This window comes from Drosophila willistoni (genome assembly GCF_018902025.1).
Source record: "Drosophila willistoni isolate 14030-0811.24 chromosome XL unlocalized genomic scaffold, UCI_dwil_1.1 Seg141, whole genome shotgun sequence".
NCBI lineage: Eukaryota > Metazoa > Arthropoda > Insecta > Diptera > Drosophilidae > Drosophila > Drosophila willistoni.
This window is the reverse complement of record NW_025814052.1, coordinates 12571379-12594025: the sequence shown is the minus strand read 5'-3', so window position 1 is coordinate 12594025 and position 22647 is coordinate 12571379. Positions and strand designations below refer to the sequence as shown.

The 22647-nt window shown below is 39.8% G+C and overlaps 1 protein-coding gene across 2 annotated transcripts; it reads left to right on the top strand.

The window, feature by feature from the left end:
• The first annotated feature begins 12882 nt into the window (after window positions 1-12882).
• LOC6641265 (segmentation protein Runt) lies at window positions 12883-15816 on the top strand. 2 transcript variants are annotated; one of them, XM_047011249.1, is made up of 2 exons: window positions 12883-14104; window positions 14250-15816. In XM_047011249.1, the coding sequence occupies exons 1-2, from the start codon at window positions 13321-13323 to the stop codon at window positions 15332-15334; spliced, it is 1869 nt and encodes a 622-aa protein (XP_046867205.1). In that variant the 5' UTR covers window positions 12883-13320; the 3' UTR covers window positions 15335-15816. The 2 variants fall into 2 exon arrangements, with proteins under 2 accessions (XP_046867205.1, XP_046867204.1); XM_047011248.1 differs by having other exon boundaries at window positions 12883-14113.
• The last annotated feature ends 6831 nt before the right edge of the window (window positions 15817-22647 follow it).

The window sequence follows — 22647 nt, the reverse complement described above, 5'->3', positions numbered from 1 at the left end:
GAACCTTTATTTGTTTCTATCAACACAATCCAAATTGCGTTTTGCTGTGAACTGTTAAGAGACTTCTTAACGCCTTCAAGTCATCCCATCATCGTCATCATTCACATCATTATCGTCTCGCCAGGATTGGTAGGCATTCTCAAGTGGCCACTTGGCTTTGGCACTTCATGTAAATCTGCACAAATCGCTCGACAAATTTGCCATAAATCCAAATCATTTGCCCAGATTCTCATTTCGCAAACGTCAAATGCACATTAACGGCCAACACAAACATGATGATGGAATGATGGTGATGGAGTGACGGAGGTGGGGGGGGAGAAGAGGTCGAAACTATTGACGGGGGATGACAGAGGATGCAGGATACTACCAGCAGGCATACGATAGATAGATAGAGAGAGAGAGAGGCAGACAATCAGGGGCAACCGTGCGAATTGCAAAATTGAAAATATGACAAATCAAACGGGTCTCCTCTCATTTCGGACAGGGGTCGATCTGATGTGTCCTTTGTCCGGCTGCTGCTGCTGCTGCTGCTACTGGTGCTGCTTAGGGCGCTCTTCCTGTCCATGTCCGTGTCCATGTCCCGGCTTGGCCTAGGCCTGGCCTTGCCTGTCCTGTCCTGTTCTGTCCAGTACAGTCCGATGTGTATGTCTGTCTGTCTTTCTGTCTGCCTGCCAATATTGTCAATGAAGTTTGACAGGCTCTGAGGCGATGAGGTGGCACATTCATCCGTTCATCCGCTCATCCATCCATCCATCTCCATGACCATCCAAACAACAACAATAACAACAACAACAGCAACAATTGAACATATTTTGCTGACATTTTAATTAATTTGACACTCGTCCGCACGTTTTTGGGTTTCGTTGGGTATTACGAGGATTTTGCCTGATTTTGCCAATGCGAGAGGATGTGAGCCATAGAAACAGAGTGGCAACATTTAATAAAACTTAATCACAAAATTAAATGGCAAAAAGAGAACAAAAAAACAAAAAAAAAAACACAGACACACCGAAAACCCAAAACCAAAAAAAGGAAAACCAAATTGACCAGCAATATTGATTAAATCTGCATTTTCCTGGCCCCATCCTAATAAACCACTTGAAATCTCTATAGATCAGATGGATAAACATTTCAATACTTCTGAAGGACTCTTCGAGTTCTAGATACAAGGCTTAGATGGGAATAAAAAGAAGTTTGGCTCAATTACTTAATTTGGCTTTGGCTCAAATTCAAAATTCTGAGCTGAGGTTTCCTGAGACTCCTCCATTTCCATGCTAAGCAAGTCTCGGATTGTTACTTTAATCACATAGTTTTCCATTGAAGGAAAATCAAATAAAAAAGTAAAGTCAAGGCTATCAAGCCGCATTTCTCTCAAGTCAAGGACGCATATGAAAGTCATTTTCCAAGGAAACAAGGATAAAAACTACAAGCAAAGAAAAAAGAAAAGGGATATTTGTATGGAAGTAAATGCAACTCTTCTATCATTTGACTTTTTGCAGGGGTTTTTCTTTTTTTTTATGTTTGCCGTTTTATTTGCCTTTTATTTTTCTTGTTTTTTGTATATTTCTGTCAAGCGTTTCCTCCTTGTTTGCTTATATAACGTTGCGTTTTGTTAAACAAACCATAAAAATTTGCAAAAAAAAAACACGAAAGAAAAGAAAAGAAGACGCGGGTGTTGTAGCTTGTCATGCTTGAGCGAATCCTTTCTTCCTTTCTGGCCGTTGTGCGCTGTCCTTTTATTCTTACTTCTTTGCTGCCTTGGAGTGTCGAGTTGAGTCGAGTTGAGTTTGAGAAATGCATGGGAAAAGGGCGCGCGAGAGGCGGCGTGTGTTAACCCTTGTTTAGCCCAAAAAGGGCTTCCTATTCCTCCCGCCACTCCTTCCCTCTCTGTGTCTATGTCTGTGTGTTTTAACGTTTTACACTGAATGCGCCATAAAAACGTCAACGGAATTCGCAATCGCAATCGCAATCACCTTTTGTGGAAATGCAAACAAATGACAGCAGCAAGGACATTGCTGACAAAGCCAAACGCGAAAATGTCAGCAAACACACACACACACACACACACAACATTCAAGTTGAGCACTTGCAGCCGGAAAGGATTATTTTTCCACTAAACAAAAACCAAAAAACGAATGAATGAAGGAAACCAGGAGAACCAGCACAAAGGGTGGTAAAATAAACAACACGAAACACATCCTTACAATATGAAAACACTTCTCCATGCCCTTAGTCCTTCCCCATTCCCTTTCCAGCCCCTTTCATATAATCATCCTTAGACATGAGGCATAATATTTGCCTCAACCATTGTCTGAGGTTCGAGTTGAGTTGGAGCTTGACGAATGCATTCGGAGTCTCTAACCTGGCCATGCCCCCTACTACCCCCCTACTACCCCCCACACCGCCCACGAATGTTAAAAATGATTTGCAATTTATTTTCCTGGCATGACATATGGGAAAAGGGTTAGTGGCCAAATGCCTTCCATTTCCTTGTACTAATATGTTGGCATAATATTTTCGGAAAGGGGGGGGGGGACTTCATTCAATTTGGCCTAATCAAATTTATTACCAACAATTGGGAAATCTAACAAAACAAAATGTACATAGGTATATATATATAATTTTCTCATATCATATCATATCATATCATATCGATACCAACAGGCAAGAGAATAATTTTGATAATTTATTTTGTTATAGATTTTCAAAGATTTTCCATGAAATTTTAGTAGGCTCTTTTATGGATTATAATACGATTTATTTAGGTAAATCAAAGCATTTTTAAACTTGATGGAATGATGCAACAATTCCTTTTTTTACCTCTGATACTGGCCAATTATCCTGCTCAATAACCCGATTTCATTCATTAGAATGATGATATTGACAAAAATTCCCTTCCACAATTAACAAATTTCTAAAAATTCTGCCACTACTGACCATTTTCAGTTAGCCCATTTGTCATTTCACTTACATTTTGTTCTTGTCTTAACTTAATCTTTCTGAAATCAGTTAGTTGGCTGTCTCTTTAACTTGATCTGCCTTTGCCGCTGATTTGCTCTTCATTTGTTCCAACTTTGTTCTCCAAGCTAAAAATATATTACATTTAATTAAGAAAACTCAGAAGCGGAAAGCAGAGATTGGTCCATGGTAAAGATAATAAAATAGACTCAGCAAATTAGCATGAGGAAGGGTTGAAAATTGAATCAAAAACTTTGACATATTGCAAATAAACGGCAGGTGGCCAAGAACTTATGGGTAAATACCAAAAAAAACAAAAACAAGGACTCCTTCCATAGCAAAAAATATATGTATCTATGACTAGTTTACAATATTTTGCCCCAGTTTCAGGTTCGGCTTAGGGACTGGCCAGGGCAGGGCAGGGAAATTTCGAGGACCTAGAGGTACTCCATCGTAGGATCATAAACCACCACCCGCCTAAATTAGTTTGAAATTTTTCAAATTTGCTCTCTTTTTAGAGAATTTCGACAAATTGCCTCGTTGTATTTTTATTAGGCCACAAAAAAAAGAATCCTCAGAGTCTTCGTCTCCTTAAAATGCCATGGGTCGATCCTGTGTGTGTGTGTGTGTGTGTGTGTGCATTACATAAGCATCCTCATTTGTTTGTGCTATTTTTACAATCTCTTAGGTAATTTTTAGGGCAATTTTTTGTTTGTTTCGCGCCTTGAATGAAAAAAGAACGAAAAAAAATGCAAATTATTATGCAAGTCCTTGTCACAGTTTACAGTGTTCCAGGAATTTTCTATTACGTTTTCACTGTGTGCATTTGCAATGTTGTTTTTTTTTTTCTTGTTTTTTTCTATGTAGACCAATTTGTAGGTCAAAAGATTTATGACCAGCAGCCTCTGATCTAGATCTAAATAATTTTTATGATTTTTTTTACAACAGATTTCGCTGTTGTTTTTTTTTTTTTTTGTTTTCCTTCAAATTTCCATAGATTCCTTGAGCCATTTATTGGGAATTAGCCATTGTTGCGACGCTTTTTGGTCTAAAAAAGAAGCAAAGAAAGAAAAACAAAAAAATAGAACAAAAAAGAAGACGAAAAAACTGCACTAAAAATTGGTCAAAAAACTGGATCAACATTTTTATTAGTCCCTTGGGTAGTCCTTTGCGGGTTCCAGATATTCATTGTTTATTCGGTTTTCTTTTTTGCGGTTTCGAAAAGAACAAAAAACGAACGATGAACGACGAGCACAAGGAATAAACTAATTTTCTTTTGAAGGAAAAGCCCACGAAATTGCATAAAAAAATGCAATTTTTTGCATGTCAATTATTATTTTCTTGGCATTGAGATTTCGTCATTTAATTTAGATACTTTTTTTATCCCTAATATCCAAGGGATTAAGAGATATGTTCATGATAAACATTATTTTTATGCAAGATCATATTGAACTTTCATCATCAGATTCTTTATCGCACTAAGTTGAATTCAAAAATTACAAATGCAAGTGTTAATATATGTTTTAAGTTCCAGCTAAGTTGCTTCCAGCTTCCATTTTTCCTTTTTTCATAAATGGAAAATACAAGTAAATAGCGAAAAAACTCAGGCAATATTCTTCACAAGATTTTGGGGTTTTGGGGTAAATAAGTTTCCATAGAGAATATAAAAATCTGTGTCATCAAAGGTCTGAGTTTTGGTCTGCTCTAATGAGTATTAACAGAGATATTGATATCACGGTGGAAGACGTTATCGACAGATTCGCTCAAAAACAGAGGAAAATCGATTTGAGATTTCGTACATTTATGTTTTTCAACAGTTTTTTATGCTCCAGAATTATCAATAAATTGATCAATACTTATTCAATACAATATGATTTCAACTGTTTTTTCCACAAACAATTATTTACATGTAAATATTGTTTAGTTACTTATTAAAAATGTTTTATCCATAATTAAACTTAGTATAAACTACAATGGAAAATCGTACGTCAAATTTTATCTTGAGATGCTCATATATGTATACACTCAATAAAATTAAATTTTTATATTCTATACAGCATTTCAATATACAACACCCTATATATTACACATTATCTAAGTGATATCTCATATTTAAAATTTTGGTCAATATCTTTGATCCTAAAACATGTTGAACTAGTGGCGGTGAGACTCGAACGTCTCCTCAATAATTTTGAAAATAGATGTTTGTATTCAACGTATCCTCATATAAATATCCTAGCATAATTTCTAGTTTTAGTCGTAAGTTTTATCTAAATGTATATTCAAGGGGTTTTTTTAATAAATTATCTCCACAACTTATCTCATAATATATGTATTATCGTTAAGCATCAATGTCTAGCAAATTATTATATATTTAAGTAGAAAATGCCAATGCAGCGTGAACTCTTAACCCTTAGAATTATACTCACACATATCAAATGTAAATATCAATAAGTATTAATGAATAAATGAATGAATGAATTTTCCTTTTTGATATATGTAGATCATAAAATTCAAAGTGTTTATTACTTTAATTTATTACTGTTATCTAAAATTTGAAGAAAGTTATTAACTTAATTGTAATGAAGTGTTTAAAACGATTGAAAATAATTTTCAAATATTTATACTTATTAAATGATGATTAAATTGTCGACCATTTAAATTGGCTAAAAGAGAATTAAGCATTTTGGCTTGGGCCAAGTCAATATTTTTTTAGCGGTTGACAACGTTGACAAACTTTAACGAGCGTATGTGCGTATGTGTGTGTGTGTGTGTGTGTGTGTGTGTTGGCCTCCGTGTTGACCAATAACCAACCACGGTTAACCAGACAAAAGGCCACAAAAATGCCACGAAAATCTCAAACTAAAATGCACACAAACAACAACAACAACAACAAGAACAACACAGACTAACCGACCGACGGACCGACCGACAGTACAAACGAACGAACGACCGAATGCCCTACCCCCCCTTACTGCCTTCCCCCTCACCAGAATATCTGCCACCCACACAGAAAACCGTAACAAAAATGATAAAAAAAAGAAATCAAATGAGACAGAGCGAGAGAGCAAGTGAGAGAGAGAGAAAGTACTGGGCAATTATGCATATGAGTTGACAACTTCCAGGCAGGCAATTCGTGGTGAGGTGGTTTGTGGTGAGCGGTGCGGAGGAGACGAGCGGCAAGGGGGGGGGGGATAACGAGAGATGCCAAGTGTCAATAATGGCGTTGAAAAACTCTTGAACGGAGGCCCCAGCTCCTCCCTTCGTTTTCTCTCTCACGTGTTCGCTCTCTCTCTCTCTCTCTCTCCTTCTCTCTCTCGCTTTCACCCTGTCACTCTTCAACTCTCTCACTCATTTTGCCTGCCTGCTTGCTTTCTCTGTTCAACTCATTCATCGATATGCTCGTTCCCTTTCTTTGGCCAAAAATACAAACCGACAAACCGCGTTTTGATTTGCAACCCTTAACAAAAAAAACAACAAAAAAAAAATACAACAACAACCTTCTAAGAAACTTAACCAGCAAAAAGTGGGTGGAAATTTTGGTCTGTTTCCCCGCTAACCCGCTAAGCCCATCCCAACCCTCCCAGAAAGCCCTTCTCGAGTCGCTCTCGAATGTTGGTAACCCTCCAAACCAAACCAAACCAAACCAAACCAACCGACCGAACGACCAACCATCCACATACACCAAAGCCAAAACTAGTTTTGTGGCAGCGTCGTGTGGCCGCAGCTGCCGCAACCCTCTAACAACACACTGTTGTTAGCCTCCCCCCGCCATACCACCCCCCGCCACACCAAGCCACCAAGCCACCAACCCATTATCAACCATTTCTCTAGACTTCTCTAGCCCCCCCCTCCATCCATCACTCCTTTCCTTTCACCACTTCACCTACAGTTGAAAATGGGGTGGTTCCATTTTGCAACAAAATGTAAAAATTTCCAAGAGTCTCTCGCTCTCTCTCTCTCTCTCTCTCTCTCTCTGATTTCCAGGCCATGTGAGGAGATGTGAGCGTAAAAAAGTGATTTCTTTTTTTTGTTCAGACCAGAGCAACAACAAAAACCAAAAGAGTTGTCATGGTGCTGGTTAAACAAAAAAAAAAGCGTATAGGAGGAACCACCCAGTGGCTCACAAAGGGGGTTTGATATCATAGATAATCTTACCTTATTCCAAAAAATTCCAAAATTATTTCAATAAAATCGAATCTTAAAAAAAGCTGTAAAAAATTATAATTTTGTAAAAGTTTTATTCAGAAAAAACTCAGTTGGCTCTGTTATTTTGAACTTTGTTTTTTTGCTTACTCTTTTTCGATTAATTTTTCAAAATTAGATTTTCGTAATCAAATTTTTCATATATTCGATATTTAAAGGCATTTAATTTTCATTGACTTGTAGTTTCTTAGTTTGTTTATTTTAAGGAAATTTACTTACAAATTTCTTAATGATAAAAAGTATTTAACAATAATTTATACATAATATGTCTTTATAAGATAATGAAAAGCAGAATATTTGTCCAATCATTTGATAGATTTTTCGCATTTCATTCGCAGGACCCCATTTGGGTCCTGGGACGCCGCTGCTCCTTGTTGACTTACTGCAAGAGCAAACAAGCAATGAAGAGAAAAGGTAAGCTAAACGGAAAAAACAAAAAAAAAAAATGGCAAAATTCGGTTCTCCATCAAAAATGCATTCCATATGCCACCCACATTTGCTTGCCCCACCAAAATTTACTTCTAGTCGTTTTTCTTTTCATTTTCCCCTACAGGCTCCCCTACACACACACACACACACACTCTCACGAACATTCACAGAATTAAGGCATATCAGTTTTGACATCATAAAGAAATTTTCCATTTTGTAATGCATTTTATTTCGGTAGTTCAAAAATGGCGAATAAATTATATGAAATTTGATATTTGAGCGGTTTGCGTGTGTGTGTGTGTGTGTGTGTGTGTTGGTGTGTGTGCATCATGAAACTGGTTCCTGGTTCCTGTTTCCCGGTCTCTGTCAGTTTATCAATTCTTAGATTCTGTTTACTGTTTGTTGCTCTTGTCGAAGGGCAATCGCATTAAGGGCGCATTGCCAGGGCGGGCTTAACGGATTTTCAGCTTTAATCTTTTTCCACATTATCTCTTGCATGTTTTTTCAAGAGCTTGTTTTTTTTTTGGACAAGGAATCTCCTACTCTTTGTGTTTTAGACACATTTTGTATCTGTATCTTGCAGTTAATGCCAAAAAAGTTGTCGTAGATTGGTACAAATTGCTTATATTTCAGGTTTCCTTTTTCAATTTATTTCTAGTGAGATCATTTCCGAATTACATTATCTAAGATTATTGAAAAATTGGGTAGAAAATTGATACAAGTTGAGACTTTTTATTATATCATATATTTTATTATAAAAGAATTTGCAAAACGGAAATTTGTATAACTTAACAAAAAAATATATTTTTGAATTAAAACCTTTTAAGAAATTTATTTCAAAATTACAATCATTTCATTTGTTACCTTTGGAGGATATTCATTTTGTCTAAGAAGAAACCAATGTAAATATTTTAAAATACCCAAATTTCCGATAGTTTTTTCAACGGTTTTTCAAAATATTTAGCATACTTTATATTTTATAATTAGTCTTGATTCTTCCTTTGAAATATTCATCATAGTTTTTCAGATCATTTTTGGACAATAATTTAGTTCAGCTTAGTTATTAATAAATTTGTTCAATATATTTTCCCAACAATGTGATCATTTCTTGATGCGATCGATCATTTTGGAAGTCAATAAACAGCAATAACAAAAACAAACAAATTTGTAGAATTTTCATTGCCATAAATCAAAAATTGTAAAATGGAAAATGTGTCTTTTTATTTTGTTGTGTTGATTTTTCTGTTTTGTATTTTCTCTTCGTGTATAGGAAAGGCATACATTAGTTTCAGTGGTTCGAAACAATCATTAAGGATTTCAGCAGCTGCCTGCCCCCTCCCCAACCATACGCCCTTTCCCCTCCATGGGAATGGCTCTTGCCATGCGATCGTAAAACACCTGAGAAACACTCTATAAACAACTTCCAGCAACAATACGGGAAAAAAAGAAGTAGAAAAGACCGACCAACGACCGACGAAAGAAGAGGATAAAAAATGGCACGAGCATAAATATAAGAATTGACATACTCGAAAAATCCAAATGTAGGGGAGAGCCAGAGGAGAGCGTGGTCGGCCATCTGCTGGCTAAGAGGAGTGAGTAAAGTGGTGTGGGAGTGAGAGAAAGGGGGTTGGGCACACACACACACAGTCACACAATATTGTGGGAGTGTCACCAGCGTGAAAACAGAAAAAAAGGAAAATGAAAACTCACCACACCACACCAACCCCCAAACAATAATAAAACCAAGGAAAAGAAATACAAACAAAAAAAAAAAAACTCAAACAATATTCCATTGGAAGTGGTGAGCATATTTTTTCACTCAGTGAGAGAGATGAGAGATAGACAGAGAGAATGGGAGTGTGAGAGCCAGGGAAACGGGAAAGAGGAGATCCTGCTGTTGCGTCAACGTTGGCGTTGGCGTTGGCGTCGGCGTTGGCGTCGACGTAGATGGCAGCTGGCAGCGCCAACCAAAACAACAAACCACAATTCACTTACTCAAAGGTCTTCTTCGTGGCAGTTGCCTGTGGTTGCATTTCCCCTGAGCGCATTATTATTTCCCATTTTCAAACTGGAATTGCTGCCCCCCTCCCCCACCCAAACATAAAGAAAACTGTAGAAAGTTGTCTGCTTCTTTCCTCAAGAAGAAGGCGGAGCTACACACACAGAGAGAGAGAGAGAGAGAGAGAGAGAGAGACACGATCAGTGCACGCTTGGCTAACCACAATTCTATTTATATGTGTGTGTGTATACGTGCCACAAATACAACAACAACATCATTTCATCCCCCATCATTGCCCTTGTGTCCGATCAATCGATCGTTCGGTCGATCTGTCGTTCGTTGGTCTTGTTCGTTCATTGGCTCGTGCGTTTTGTGTGGTTGCTGATCGGCGGTTGGCTAATCTGTTCCTCCGCCCCTTTCCCCCTTGCCTTTGCACACACACACACACATATGTAAAAGTGATCGAGTGGATCTTTAGTCTCCATTGACAAAAGTTGATAAAGAACTCTTCTAGTTGGATCAAAAATCTCTTGATTAACTTTTTTAATGCGCAATTCTGAGATCAGAATTTCGAAGAGGGTATTAAACTCATCTATTCATGAATATATATAGTCATTTAATGACTTAACCGTCCAATGATCGAGAGACAGAGAGATCGGTAGCATTTCAGTTGGTAGGTAGTAAAAACTTGTGCATTTACCAAATTTTTATTAGCTGCAATTAAAGTGCAATCAAAAACTTTATATTTGCGATTGGCGATGGGTGGACAAAAAGCGTATTCACCCACATTTAGGACACACAAAAATATTCGTACATACATATATTGTGGGTAAAACAAAATGGGATTTTCTACCTGTTTTTATGATCGTTTTGCGGGCCAGAGGCGGCTAATCGCCCAAAATATTTGGCGGGGCGTATTGGTTAATCCCCGAGATTGACTTTTATAAGTAAAGGATTAAGTGAAAGTGCTGCACGGACTACCTGAAATCAATAAAAATTCTGGATACGATTTGGGGGAATGTAAGTGTCACAAAAAAATAACGAAAAACGGTCATAAAAAAAAGAAATATTCGCCTATGAAAATGAGCTACCGCCTGCCGATCTCCATGTCCTTGGTACAGCTGCATTTTCAAATATATATTCCTCAGGATAAACAGGTAAATTGTGCATGTTGTGCGTGTGTGTGTGTGTGTATTCGCGTGCTACGCATAGCTTCTGTACTGGCTGGATCAGCGGGCGTTGAATGAGAACCAAACCGAACCGAACTGAACTGAACTGAAACGAACCGAGCCGCGCAATTGCCGAGAAACGCGACAGGATACGCCGCGCGTACGAGCCGCCGGAGAGCAATTTGTTGTACGTTCTTGTATGGGATTCATTGGAAAACGCTCTAACCTGTGACAACACCGACAAGAATAACAACAAACAGACCCAGTACCAGTCCATCCATCCATCCATCCATCCATCCATCCATCCAAGGCACCCTCACAGCAAGAGGGCGCGCGCGTTTTGGCTGCTTTTATTGGAAAGTGTGCGTGTATTTTCCCATATTTCCATCTTAGCTCCCTGCTCCTTGATGATATCCTATAGCGGCGGCTTCTGCTTCTGATTCTGTTACCTTATCTCCTCCTTTGCCCCTTGCTGTGAGGCGCGTTCTCGCGCACGGCCTTTTTTCTGGTTGGCTCTGTCCATCACCATGCCTTGCCTTGCCTTCCTTTCCTTTCTCTCACCCCCCACCTAACCCCTTGCTAAGCAATTGACACGACGAATTCATCGTCATCGTCGTCGTCGTCGTCTCCATCGTCGTAGTCGTCGTTGTCCTTGTCGTTTAGTTCATGTCTGTGGCCAAGTTGTTACCCCTCATTGTGGTTGCCCTGTCAAGGCATTTTTCGCCTCCATCGTCTATGTGCGGATTGGCCTCGTTTTGACTTGTGTTTTTTGGTTTTTTTTGGGGTGCTCCGCAAGGATAACATGGCAGGAGAAAATTGGACAGTGGGCAGAAGTCTTAAATTATCATTCGTTCGATCGTAGGATTCTTAAATTTGCCATTCTCAAGGACTTATCGTCTTTGGTTATCCTTGTGTGCTGAGCTACTAATTGAGTCCTCATGATATCCTATCGGTTGGACGCCACTGACCACTGACAGTTCATGGGGACAGTTTATGGACTGGATGGACATTCTTACCTGCCGTGCTAAGGATGCGTTCAGATGGATAAATGGCTGCCTGGTCGCCCGCCCGTTGTTCCGCTCCCTAGGAACACGCGCTCACGATTGGAACTGTTGCGCTTGCCACATTGAAAACCCAAGGAACAAGGAACAACAAAATTTTGTCCATGCCCATGCCCATGCCCATTTTGGATGTGCGTAAAGAAAGCAAATTTTCCAGAGCTGCGACCTCCCGTTGCGGGGGTTAGTGGGCCAGAAAGAGATAGCTCGATGGAGTGAATTTTTCTTAGTGGTTTGTTTTGTCTTCATTTTCATTTTTTTCTGCTGCGCTCCTTTCCAATGCGCGCTCCCAGTGAGAGAGCGAAAGAGAAAGCGAGAAAGAGCATAAAAGTAAGCAAGAGCAAGAGAGATGGGGAGAGAAACAGAGAGAGAGAGAGAGAGAGCGCGGCTGGCTCTCTGGTTTGAATTTTTTGTTCAGTTTTTCCTTGTTTTTTTATGCTCAGTGTATATTTTTTTATGCGGCCGCGCGCCCCTTTTGGCCACAATCGACTTCCCTCACACATACCGCAATGGGAAAAATGGGAAAATTTTTCTGCTGTTGCTGCTGCTGCTGCGGCGGCGGCGGTGGCTGCTGCTGCTGCTGCTGACGTCGCCGACGTCGTTGCCTTCGTCCAACTCTGGGTTCTGGTTCTGGTTCTGGCTCTGCCTCTGTGGTTGTTGTTGTGGCGGCAATGGTGGTTGCTGCCTGCTACCTGCACCCTTAGGTACGAAAACAAGGGAAGCAACAACAACAGCAACAACGCTGAAGAAGGAAGAACAAAACAAAAAAAAAAAGGAAAAGAAGCAAAAAAAAAACACATAGCATAGCATATAATAAAATAAAAACCAAAAGAGCCAACCGAACGAAGGCAGGATGTGTGCGAGTGAGCGAGTAAGTGAACGAGCGGGCGGGCACCAAGCGGGCAAGCGAGTATGCGAGTGAGCGAGAAGGAAGGCCAGAGTGAGTGAGAGAGAGAAGAGAAGACCCCTGTGACGACCGCGCGCTGGCCTAGCGACGACAGCGACGACGTTGACGTTGACGACGTTGGCAATTCTACTTTAAATACTGGCAACGATCGCAGCAGAGAATCAGTTCACTCAGCGACTTTAACGTGTCGAGAACGGCGTACAGAAACGCATCTCTCTCTATATATATATTTACATCTACACACTCACACACACACACACCCATACATACACTTATACACGCACATCGAATAGTATATCGAGTAACGAGAACGAGATACAATTACAACACACATTGATTAAAACGAGATTTTGCGCGACGTGAAAAATCCGTGTAACATAAACCCAATACCACTACATGTATCTATCAAAATTGTAGAATTTTTTGCAAGTGTTGCCACAAGTGTGTGCAAAGCGTGGCACGGCATTGCCAGCTCGCACAACAAAACCCCAGAAAAGCAAAACAAAGAATTAAAGTGATAAGTGACGACGAAGAAGGATTATACACCGATAACACCGATAATTGAAATATTGGATAGTCTAAGCGGTTGCAAAAATGCATTTGCCTGCCGGACCCACTATGGTGGTTACCAATACCACAACAGCAACAACAACACAAGCAACAGCAGCAGCAGCAGCGGCAGCAGCAGCGGTTGCCAATACGCAGGTTCTACAGGCTGCTGCAGCAGCTGCAGCGGCTGTGGCAGCAGCCAATGTATCATCCGCCTCCACAACGGCCAGCAGTACGGGTAGCTCAACACCGGATAATATTAACAACAGCAGCAACAACAACAACAACAACAACAACAACAACAGTCATAGCAACAACAACAACAGTAGTAATAACAACAACAACAACACAAACTCCTCCTCCACATCATCATCATCCGCCTCATCATCGTCCGCATCATCGTCATCAGCCAAAATGCCCAGCTCAATGACCGATATGTTTGCCAGCCTACACGAGATGCTCCAAGAATATCACGGAGAATTGGCCCAAACGGGCTCACCATCCATCCTGTGCAGCGCCTTGCCCAACCATTGGCGCTCAAATAAATCCCTGCCGGGTGCCTTCAAGGTGATTGCATTGGACGATGTGCCCGATGGCACCCTCGTGTCCATTAAATGCGGCAACGATGAGAACTATTGCGGCGAGTTGAGGAACTGCACGACAACAATGAAGAATCAAGTGGCCAAATTCAATGATCTGCGCTTCGTCGGACGTTCGGGACGAGGCAAATCCTTCACACTGACCATCACAATTGCCACATATCCGGTGCAAATAGCCAGCTACAGCAAGGCCATTAAGGTCACGGTCGATGGGCCACGGGAGCCAAGAAGTAAGCAAAGTGAGTTTTTTAGTTTCAATTTATGTTTTTAGTTTTTCCCCCCACCAACCAACCACCCACCCATTTGAATTGAAAATTTAAGTTAAAAATTGATTTAAACTAATTCGTATTCTTCGTTTTGTTTTGCTTTTTCTAGGCTATGGCTATCCACATCCCGGAGCCTTTAATCCCTTCATGCTCAATCCCGCCTGGCTAGATGCAGCCTACATGACGTACGGCTATGCGGATTACTTCCGCCATCAGGCAGCCGCTGCTGCTGTCCATCATCCGGCTTTGGCGAAAACATCGCCTGGCGGTGGTGCCCCGCCACCAAGCGGAGGCGGTGGTGCAGCACCAACACCACCAGACTATCATCATGTATCGCAACTGACGCCACCACCAGCCGGAGCACCATCCAACCAACCAGCAACTGGCTCGGCCACGGCTTTGGCCAGCACACCGCAGCAACCTCAGCACCACCATCCGGCGGCGTCCAGTGGCATGATGCCATCGCCACCGCCTGGTGCCGCTGCCGTTCCTGTGCCCGCCACTGCCGCCGCTGCCGCTGCTGCTGCCATGGCCATGCCACAGTTCCCCTTCAATCATGTGGCCGCCGCTGCTGCAGCAGCTGCTGCTGCCTCGGCCCAGCAACAGAAATCGACGCCTCATGCCTTCCATCCATACAATTTTGCCGCCGCTGCCGGTCTGCGGGCGCGAAATGCCGCCGCGGCTGCTCTCCATCAGCAACACCAGCAGCAGACGAGTCCAGTCTCATCGCGTCCCTCGTCCTCATCGCCGACGCAACTGCCACACCATCAGCATCATTCGCATCATCCGCATCATCATTCGCATTCGCATTCGCATCATCATCATCATCATCACCATCAACAAGTCCTGCTCAAGTTGAATACATCGATTGAGACAAGCTCCATACACGAGCAATCCGCCTCGGATGCCGATTCGGATGATGAGCAAATCGATGTGGTCAAATCGGAATACGATCTGGACAAGTCCATCGATTCGACACGCAGTTCGCCCACCCAACAAATCTCCATGCCGTTGCGTATGCGTTGCGATTTGAAGGCTCCATCGTCCCTGAAGCCCCTGCTCCATGAATCCACATCGACATCGCCCACAGCTGGCCTCCTTCAAACGTCACCAGAGACCACCAGCCTAACGACGGCGGCCACCAAGCTCAAGAGTGCCGCTGTCCAGCAGAAGACCGTATGGAGGCCTTATTAGATACCCTTCCCCACACACCCCTCCCTCCACACAAACTCAAATGGAATTTTCTTCAAATTTTTTTTTTTTTTTTTTTTTTTGGGCGCAGAGCGAAAAGTAATATTGTGATATAGTCATATAAGTTTAACTAGAAACGATGCCTCCGGCCGGCAAACGGAGGAGATATCTCTATCTAGGTGCTAAACGGGCTCCCTTGATGTTTTATGCTCGATTCATAAAATCCTGCGCTGAGTTTCGTCCCTCACCCACACACACACACACACACACACACACACACAAATGCCACACAGATGATTTCACCTGATCGCCATTGCGATCGATCCTTGCGAAAACCATCAATGTCTGGTTGTCCACACACACAAAAAGGAAAAAAAAAACCAAACAAAACACACACATTTCACTTTTAATTTTTTTTTTTTCATCCTTTACCCTTTTATCATTTTACTTCATCGATTATTCATTTCCATTTGCAATTATTTTTATTATTATTATAATTTTTTTTTTTTTTTGTAAATCGAATTTAGGTATTGATAGTATTTAAGTATTTTTTGTCTAGATCTAAGCGAAAGAAGATACATTTTTTGTCTAGAGTTAAGTTTTAGCGCGAAAGAAAATAATAACACAAACGAATTTCCAAAAACAAAAAAAGAAAAAGAAAAGAAAAAACCAAAAAATTGCGACAAAAAAAACCAAAAAACAACAAATACACACAAAAGAAAATTTATAGAAAAAAAATCAACTTTATGCTTCTTTTTGGGTTGGGCCGAATGGGTGAATGTTCAAAATGATTTTCTTACAGCTTCCAAATATATTCAAAGTTTAGTTTTTCCATTCGACAGGATATGCTGTAAAGGACTTAATTCTTTGATTCAACTAGGAAATATTCATTTCAAAAATAACATTATGAAACTTTGGAAATCATTTGAGTAAATTTTTGAGAAATTCATCAAATAATTTTACAGAAAAACGTCGACATTGCATTTTAAAAGGATATAGAACGCTGATCCGTCCACTAAACACTAAAGAGTTCCGTTTTATGTTTTTGTTATGGGAAATTTGTTTTTTTTTGCTTATCAGCTCTTTCATTAAGCTAAAAATTACCCGCAATAAAATGTGAGAAATCCCACAATTTAATTATCAACTTGAAACTAGCCAAATAAGTGACAAATTCAGTCGTACTTGATGGTGAGATAAACCTCACTCTACTAATATTGATCACCCATTGGCATTATCTATCGAGTGTCTCGGACTTCTCAGCGAGTTGTTCAATTCCATTCAATTCTTCTCCCCCCCCTTTGTTTTTATTCTTATCTATTTCTTTGACTCACTTGAATATTTGCGGTTAATTCGATAGGAGTGGAGTGGAGAGGCAGGAAAAACCCAATATCAGCAGCTGGGGGGGAAAATGTGTGTAGTGGGTAAAACGAAATATATCAAAAATTTTGATTGACGTCTCAACTAAATAGGTAAATGAATATTAACCTCAAGTGTTGGCACGAGGGTTAATTGAGAATATATTACTTAAAGCGACTAATTTTTTAATTCTATATCGAGTCCTTAATTTTATTGAAGAAACTGTCGCCTTGGATGTTGTTCAACTTGTTAAACTGTTGGAAAATGCCCACAGTGTTGTTTTTCTCCTTAGTTTTCCACATTATGTATCGTTATATGGTTTTTGGTTCCACTCTACTTGGTGGTCTGCAAATTGAAGGTCAACCAACCAAAAGCGTACAAATTGCCATCAATTAATACGCCTAACGAGGAGTTAATTCCTGCCGAGTTTCAGCTCTCTATCTCAGACTTTGAGTCTGACTTGAACAATTGTTACATTAATTGGCATGGCTAACTCAATTTTCTAACCCAACCGCAGGACATTTGGCATTTGACAAAAAAACAAAAAAAAAAGGAACAGATAAAGATAAAGAAAACGTACATGGGAAATCATTTAGTATGCTGGGCAAGGTGTTGACCAACTTTCAAGGACATTTGCACTTCAACCACATGACAATTAGTCATGGTCGAGATATCTCAAGATATACTAAAACCTAAAATCGAGGTCTCTAATTCTAACCATCAGGGCCAATTGATGTTGCCTCAAGAATCAACGTCTCAATCAACTTTCCCACTGCCGACGGCCATAGAAATATTTTGACTTGAATAATTATTACAGAAATCAAAGAGTTGAGAGTTCTAAATAATTTCAATAGATTCCTTTGGGATTTTCTAGCATAAAGTGAGAAAAGTGAACTAGAGATTAATTAATCACACAGATAAGCAGTTAAAATGCTTAAGAGAAGTTCTTTTAAAGGTTTTTGTTAGGAATAATTCAAATTATTCCCAAGTTATTATTCCGCGCTTTGAGAACAATAAAATTGTAAAACAAAAGTTTCAATCACTGAAAGGTTAATTCATTCATTTTCCCAATAATTCTATTGACTTTGCCAAATTTGAATAGATTTTCAAAAGTAGGAAATATCTCTTTTTAATGCTTTTTAATCGAAATATAATTCGAATTGGAATCATGCAAATTATCAAGTTAATATAATTTATATTTTCAAGTAACTCAACAAATATCGATGAAGAACAAAATATTCCAATAAACTCCTATTTCATGAAGCTCTAATTTAGTTTAGGTTTTTTTGAGTTTTTGACAAAATTTTTGTCTCTATTTTTAAGTTTTTGAATTTGCATTGAAATTTCGGAAAGAATAATTTTGGCCAATTCTTGGACTGGCATTAATTATTTCAAATATCATTTTAACATATACGAAGTAACAATTTAATTGAATAATAACTTTTTTAAATTAGTTGGAAATTGGCCAAAACAGAGGACAGAGTGATCGCTATTCACACTGGTTTTTAAATGTTTGATCAAAATGACCCTCGAAAATCGAATCGGATCTAATCGAATCGACTCCAAAATGATTTCAACTGATTTTCTAGGAGGAGCTTTTTCAATTCAGTTGGGATAAATGATGGAAGGGAACGTGGAGTAATACCGTAATGTAACCGCTATTCGGTTTCGGTTATTTATGTGTCGAAAAGACGAAATGTCGCCAGAATCTCTGGCCACTTGTGCCCTGCCCCGCCCTCCTCGGCCAACTAGTCATCCACTTTATGCAATTTTTCGTTTAATCAATGGAAAATTTACATTTTCGCAATGTGTTTTACACTTTTCTGATGGTGTTGTTGTTGTTTTTCTTATTGTATTCGTTCTCTGTTGTGTTGTTTGGTGTAGGATTTTTTTATTGCAGCTTTGCAGCTCTTCGAAGTTGTTCAAGTTGTTTTCCCTTGTTCATGTAGCTGTTGTTGTTGTTGCTGATGATGTTTTTCCGTTGTTGCATTCACGTTGGGCGCCTCTGCCTCTGTCTCTTTTGTGAAATGCGGCGCGTGGAAAACTATTTGACTATTTGGCATTGGTTGTTCTTGTTCTTGTTGTTGTTGTTCGTCCACCGCCGCGACTGAGGTTGACTATGTGATTGCAGGAGTTGGATGATGAAGGATAAAAGAGTGTGAGTTGGGGCTGTGGAAATGCCAAAACAAAAAAACCCCAAAAAATGCCTATACACACACCGATTCAGTTGGGTGGAGAGGAAAACAGACAACAGAACAGAATAAGAGAAATGAGCTGAAAATATAAAAATGGCCCTACCATGGAAAATGGGAAATGGTTGGCCAGAAATTACAAAGAGCTTGTGGGACATGTAGATGAGTGGAGGGGTAGGGGCAGGGGCAGGGGCACATTTACCTCATACCTCATGCCACGTAACACGTACCCACATACCCCTACCGCATTGCCCGCCCTCAATACAAATTACAAACGAAATGAGCGAGTTCCATCTGAATTTTTCGTTGTTTTCGTCGATTTTATATACTCTACCATTTTGGCCAACAGAGTTCATTCACTATAATAACTGAAAATCAAAATGTAAAAGAGAAAGAGCCAAGTACGTTAAGCTACAACCCTTTTGAGGGTATAGAAAATTCATTTTAGCCAAGTGGTTTCACGTCTTTTTGATTCTTATCCCTTTTGTTGATGCCCAAATGAATTGCAATCGCTTTTTTGTTGTCATCTCGCTAAGAAATACCGCGCAAAAAGTACAAAATGTACAAAAAGGTGCAAAAGATAAAAACGATTAATATTAAAGGGGAAGTTGAGGCTAACCAATTGGATATGGAATGAAATCAAAATGAAAAACTTCCATTCTCACAGAAATAAAAATCTTACTCAATGGAGTTTTCAAATAATTCAATTGATATTCTCTTTGATGTGGCAATACCAGTTCAAGACGATTAAAAAATGAGCAAAGTAAATATTGAAAGCATTTCAATTAACCCATTCAACTATGAACCTTAAACTATTATACAAACCTAATATTGCTAATAGTCTCTAGAATAGAGTTTCCAAAACTAAAATGGTATGAGATTGAATGAGACCCCATTGTGGCCCCATTTTAGCCTAGATTGAATCTGTTGTCAATATGAAGGATCAAGGAAACTTTATTTTGTGTTTTATTCTTTTTTGGAGTGGTAAATTAGTTTGGTACATCTTATGACCTAAGTCTTATGGGTTATAAGGTAAACTTAAACATTACAAGGACACTCTCAAAAGAGAATAAAATTGAGTTCACAGGGTATTAACATCGTTTATATGTACTTTATGTTTTCGGCGATATTTTGTTAATTTGTGAATTTTTTTGGTTGTTTAATTTGCTGCTAATGAAATGCGCTGTGCGACGCTGATTGCATGTGGCCTAAAGTACCTTTCCCTCCCCTCTCTCGCTCGCACCATCCCACGATCTATGTGTATCTAAGTATGGTCTATGACCATAGTAGGCAAAGTGAATTTTTAACATCCATTGACCGGGCATTGTCACGCAAGCAAAGTCAATTGCCTGGGCAAACTTTAAATGTGAGGTTTTCCCGTAGAATTACACTTTAAGTGCCAATGTTGGCAATTTGTTTATTGTCACCCTATCGATTGCCAAAGAAGTAGATGAAGTTCAAACTGAGAGGTTCCAATGGTTTCGCGGTTAACCCCCAGTAAAGGCAGATGGTCCCCATTCCCCAAGTGTCTCCCGCTCTCTCTCTTCCTTCTCGACAATCTGCTTTCTAATGCTCTTAACAGAGAAAAATACTCTAAAGCTCTAGCCAATTAGTATCTTGTATCTTTTGGTGTTAGGTGCTTGTAGCTTGCTTGATGGATAGGCTTGGCCCGTTGGTAGGTAGCCAACATAATCCCTGAAAGCTGCTGAGATTTCTTCCTACATATACATAGGTAGTTAGGGACTTGAGGTGTAGCCATGGTGTGTCTGTGTGTGTGTGTGTGTGTGTGCTGAGGGGGAGCGGTATCTGACAGAAATTGACTTGTAAAACGTTAAAGTCTCCCACTTAATTTGTCAAATTAAAATTGTTTGGCAAAAAATAATTCACGCTAATTAAATGTCATTCAATTTAATGTTTTTTTTTTTGCCCAACTGTCAACTGGGCAAAAAGAAAGGGATACTCGATTGTTTTTTGCTATGGTTTTGGGGTTGTAGAGCTGATCGAGCTGTTTGTTTGTGCAATTCATTAAGGATATATGAGTATATAATGACCTGATTGGCCAACTTTCCTTTAGTTGAATTCCAACAATGACAAATCGCAAATCTCTCTGAATTTCACTCCTCTCCTCTTGTCTCTATAAACTAAGAAAATATTTGACATAATTTAGGGGGCAAAAGGATTTTTTTGTTGTTTTTCCTCTTTACTAAGAAATTGTGTGGGTAGTGCTTAGATAGAACCCTTTTTTTCCTGTGGAAGGGGAAGGGAAAGGGGAAGGGGATTGGTCTTTGTTTATTGTAAGCTTTGAGTTTTTGTCAAACGCTTGATTGACTCCATGAATGAATGGGATATACGTATTGGGGATGATGACGATGATGATGATGATGATGATGATGTTGGTGGGGATTTTGTGTTGAACCTCTTCTTGTGGTCGTTGTTGACGCATAACCGCATTTAATTTTATTGAATTTATTAAGTGATTAAAAAGTTGTCAATATCAACGAGTCATTGTTTGAGTTGGATTGCCAACGGGCGGCGTTTTGTTGTTTGCATTTGTTAGCCATATTGTTGTGCTCTGGCTGGCTGGCTGGCACTGTGTCCGTACAGGGCTTTAATCCGTGCTGTGGTTGCTGCACGCCAACAGCGAAAAAAAAAAAAACACTGACAATCATGTGTGTGTGAGTGTGTGTATGTATGCTTGTGTGTGGGTGAGATCCGATTTTCAATATTTTGCAACAAGCAAAAATTTATTAATACGCCAACTTTTGTGTCGCTGAGTGGAAAAATGGGTGGTGTATATGTGTGTGTGTGTGTATCTGTGTGTGGCCTTTGTGGTTACTGTGGATTATGCGGTTACCACACTTGTTGCGTTCTCCCTCTATCTCTTCCTCTTCTGCTATTACCTTTCACTGGCCATTTGCCTGATACCTGGCATGGCCATCTAGCCCAAAAACATTTCACCCAATGACCTTGACTAGAGCTAAAACTTTATGAAATGTCTGATAAGTTTATGATAAAGCAAAGTCATAGGCCTATATATAAGCCTAATATATTTAACTAAACTCAGACAAAAATTGTGAAAGTCATGGCATGGACAAAAGTTTAATATTGAGTTAAGTTGGGTAAGGTTAGGAAAAAAGACTGCTTAACATTCTCGACCAGTTTATATTTCTAAGGGCCATGCCGAATGCCGAATCCATTGCCAACCATCATGTGAATTCCTCCATCTAATGGCAGCTGAAGTCTCCTCCTCTCTCTCTCTCTCTCTCTCACTCTCTGGCTCGTTGTCTACATCTTTCCCAGCATTCGGCAGTCGGTTCGCTGATAAAATTTTGGCCAATTCGTTAAAACCCATGAAGCCATTGTTTAACAAACCAATTAGCAATCAAAATGAACTAACACGTCGAGTGTCTGTCCGGGAGACTTCTAGAGTCGTCGTTGTCGTTGTCGTTGTCTGAAAACAGTTTCCTCTGTTGACATGTCGACGAGGAATTATGGCAGTCATCAGAATCAGAATCAGAATCAGAATGGTGGTGGAGTGAACTTTTGGTGGGGTAGTAGGTAGTAGTAGGAAAGCAACCGTTCCCCATTCACAGTCAACATCACCGCACCCAAAAAGCGAGCTACGTTAAGAGTTAAATTTTCAGAATTCACAATTCGAAAGATGGCACAACCACCAGGCAGGGGTGGGGGGTGGGGGAATGGGTTAAACTGTAGCTAGTATATAGTATATGTGTGTCGTTTCAGAGAGGGAGCCTGAGGGGGGAGGGC

Excerpts from the sequence above, each read along its gene's own strand:
- LOC6641265 (XM_047011248.1), top strand. The coding sequence starts at position 13,321 with ATGCATTTGCCTGCCGGACCCACTATGGTGGTTACCAATACCACAACA. Across the intron at positions 14,114-14,249 it reads GGAGCCAAGAAGTAAGCAAA|GCTATGGCTATCCACATCCC; the intron begins GTGAGTTTTTTA and ends TGCTTTTTCTAG.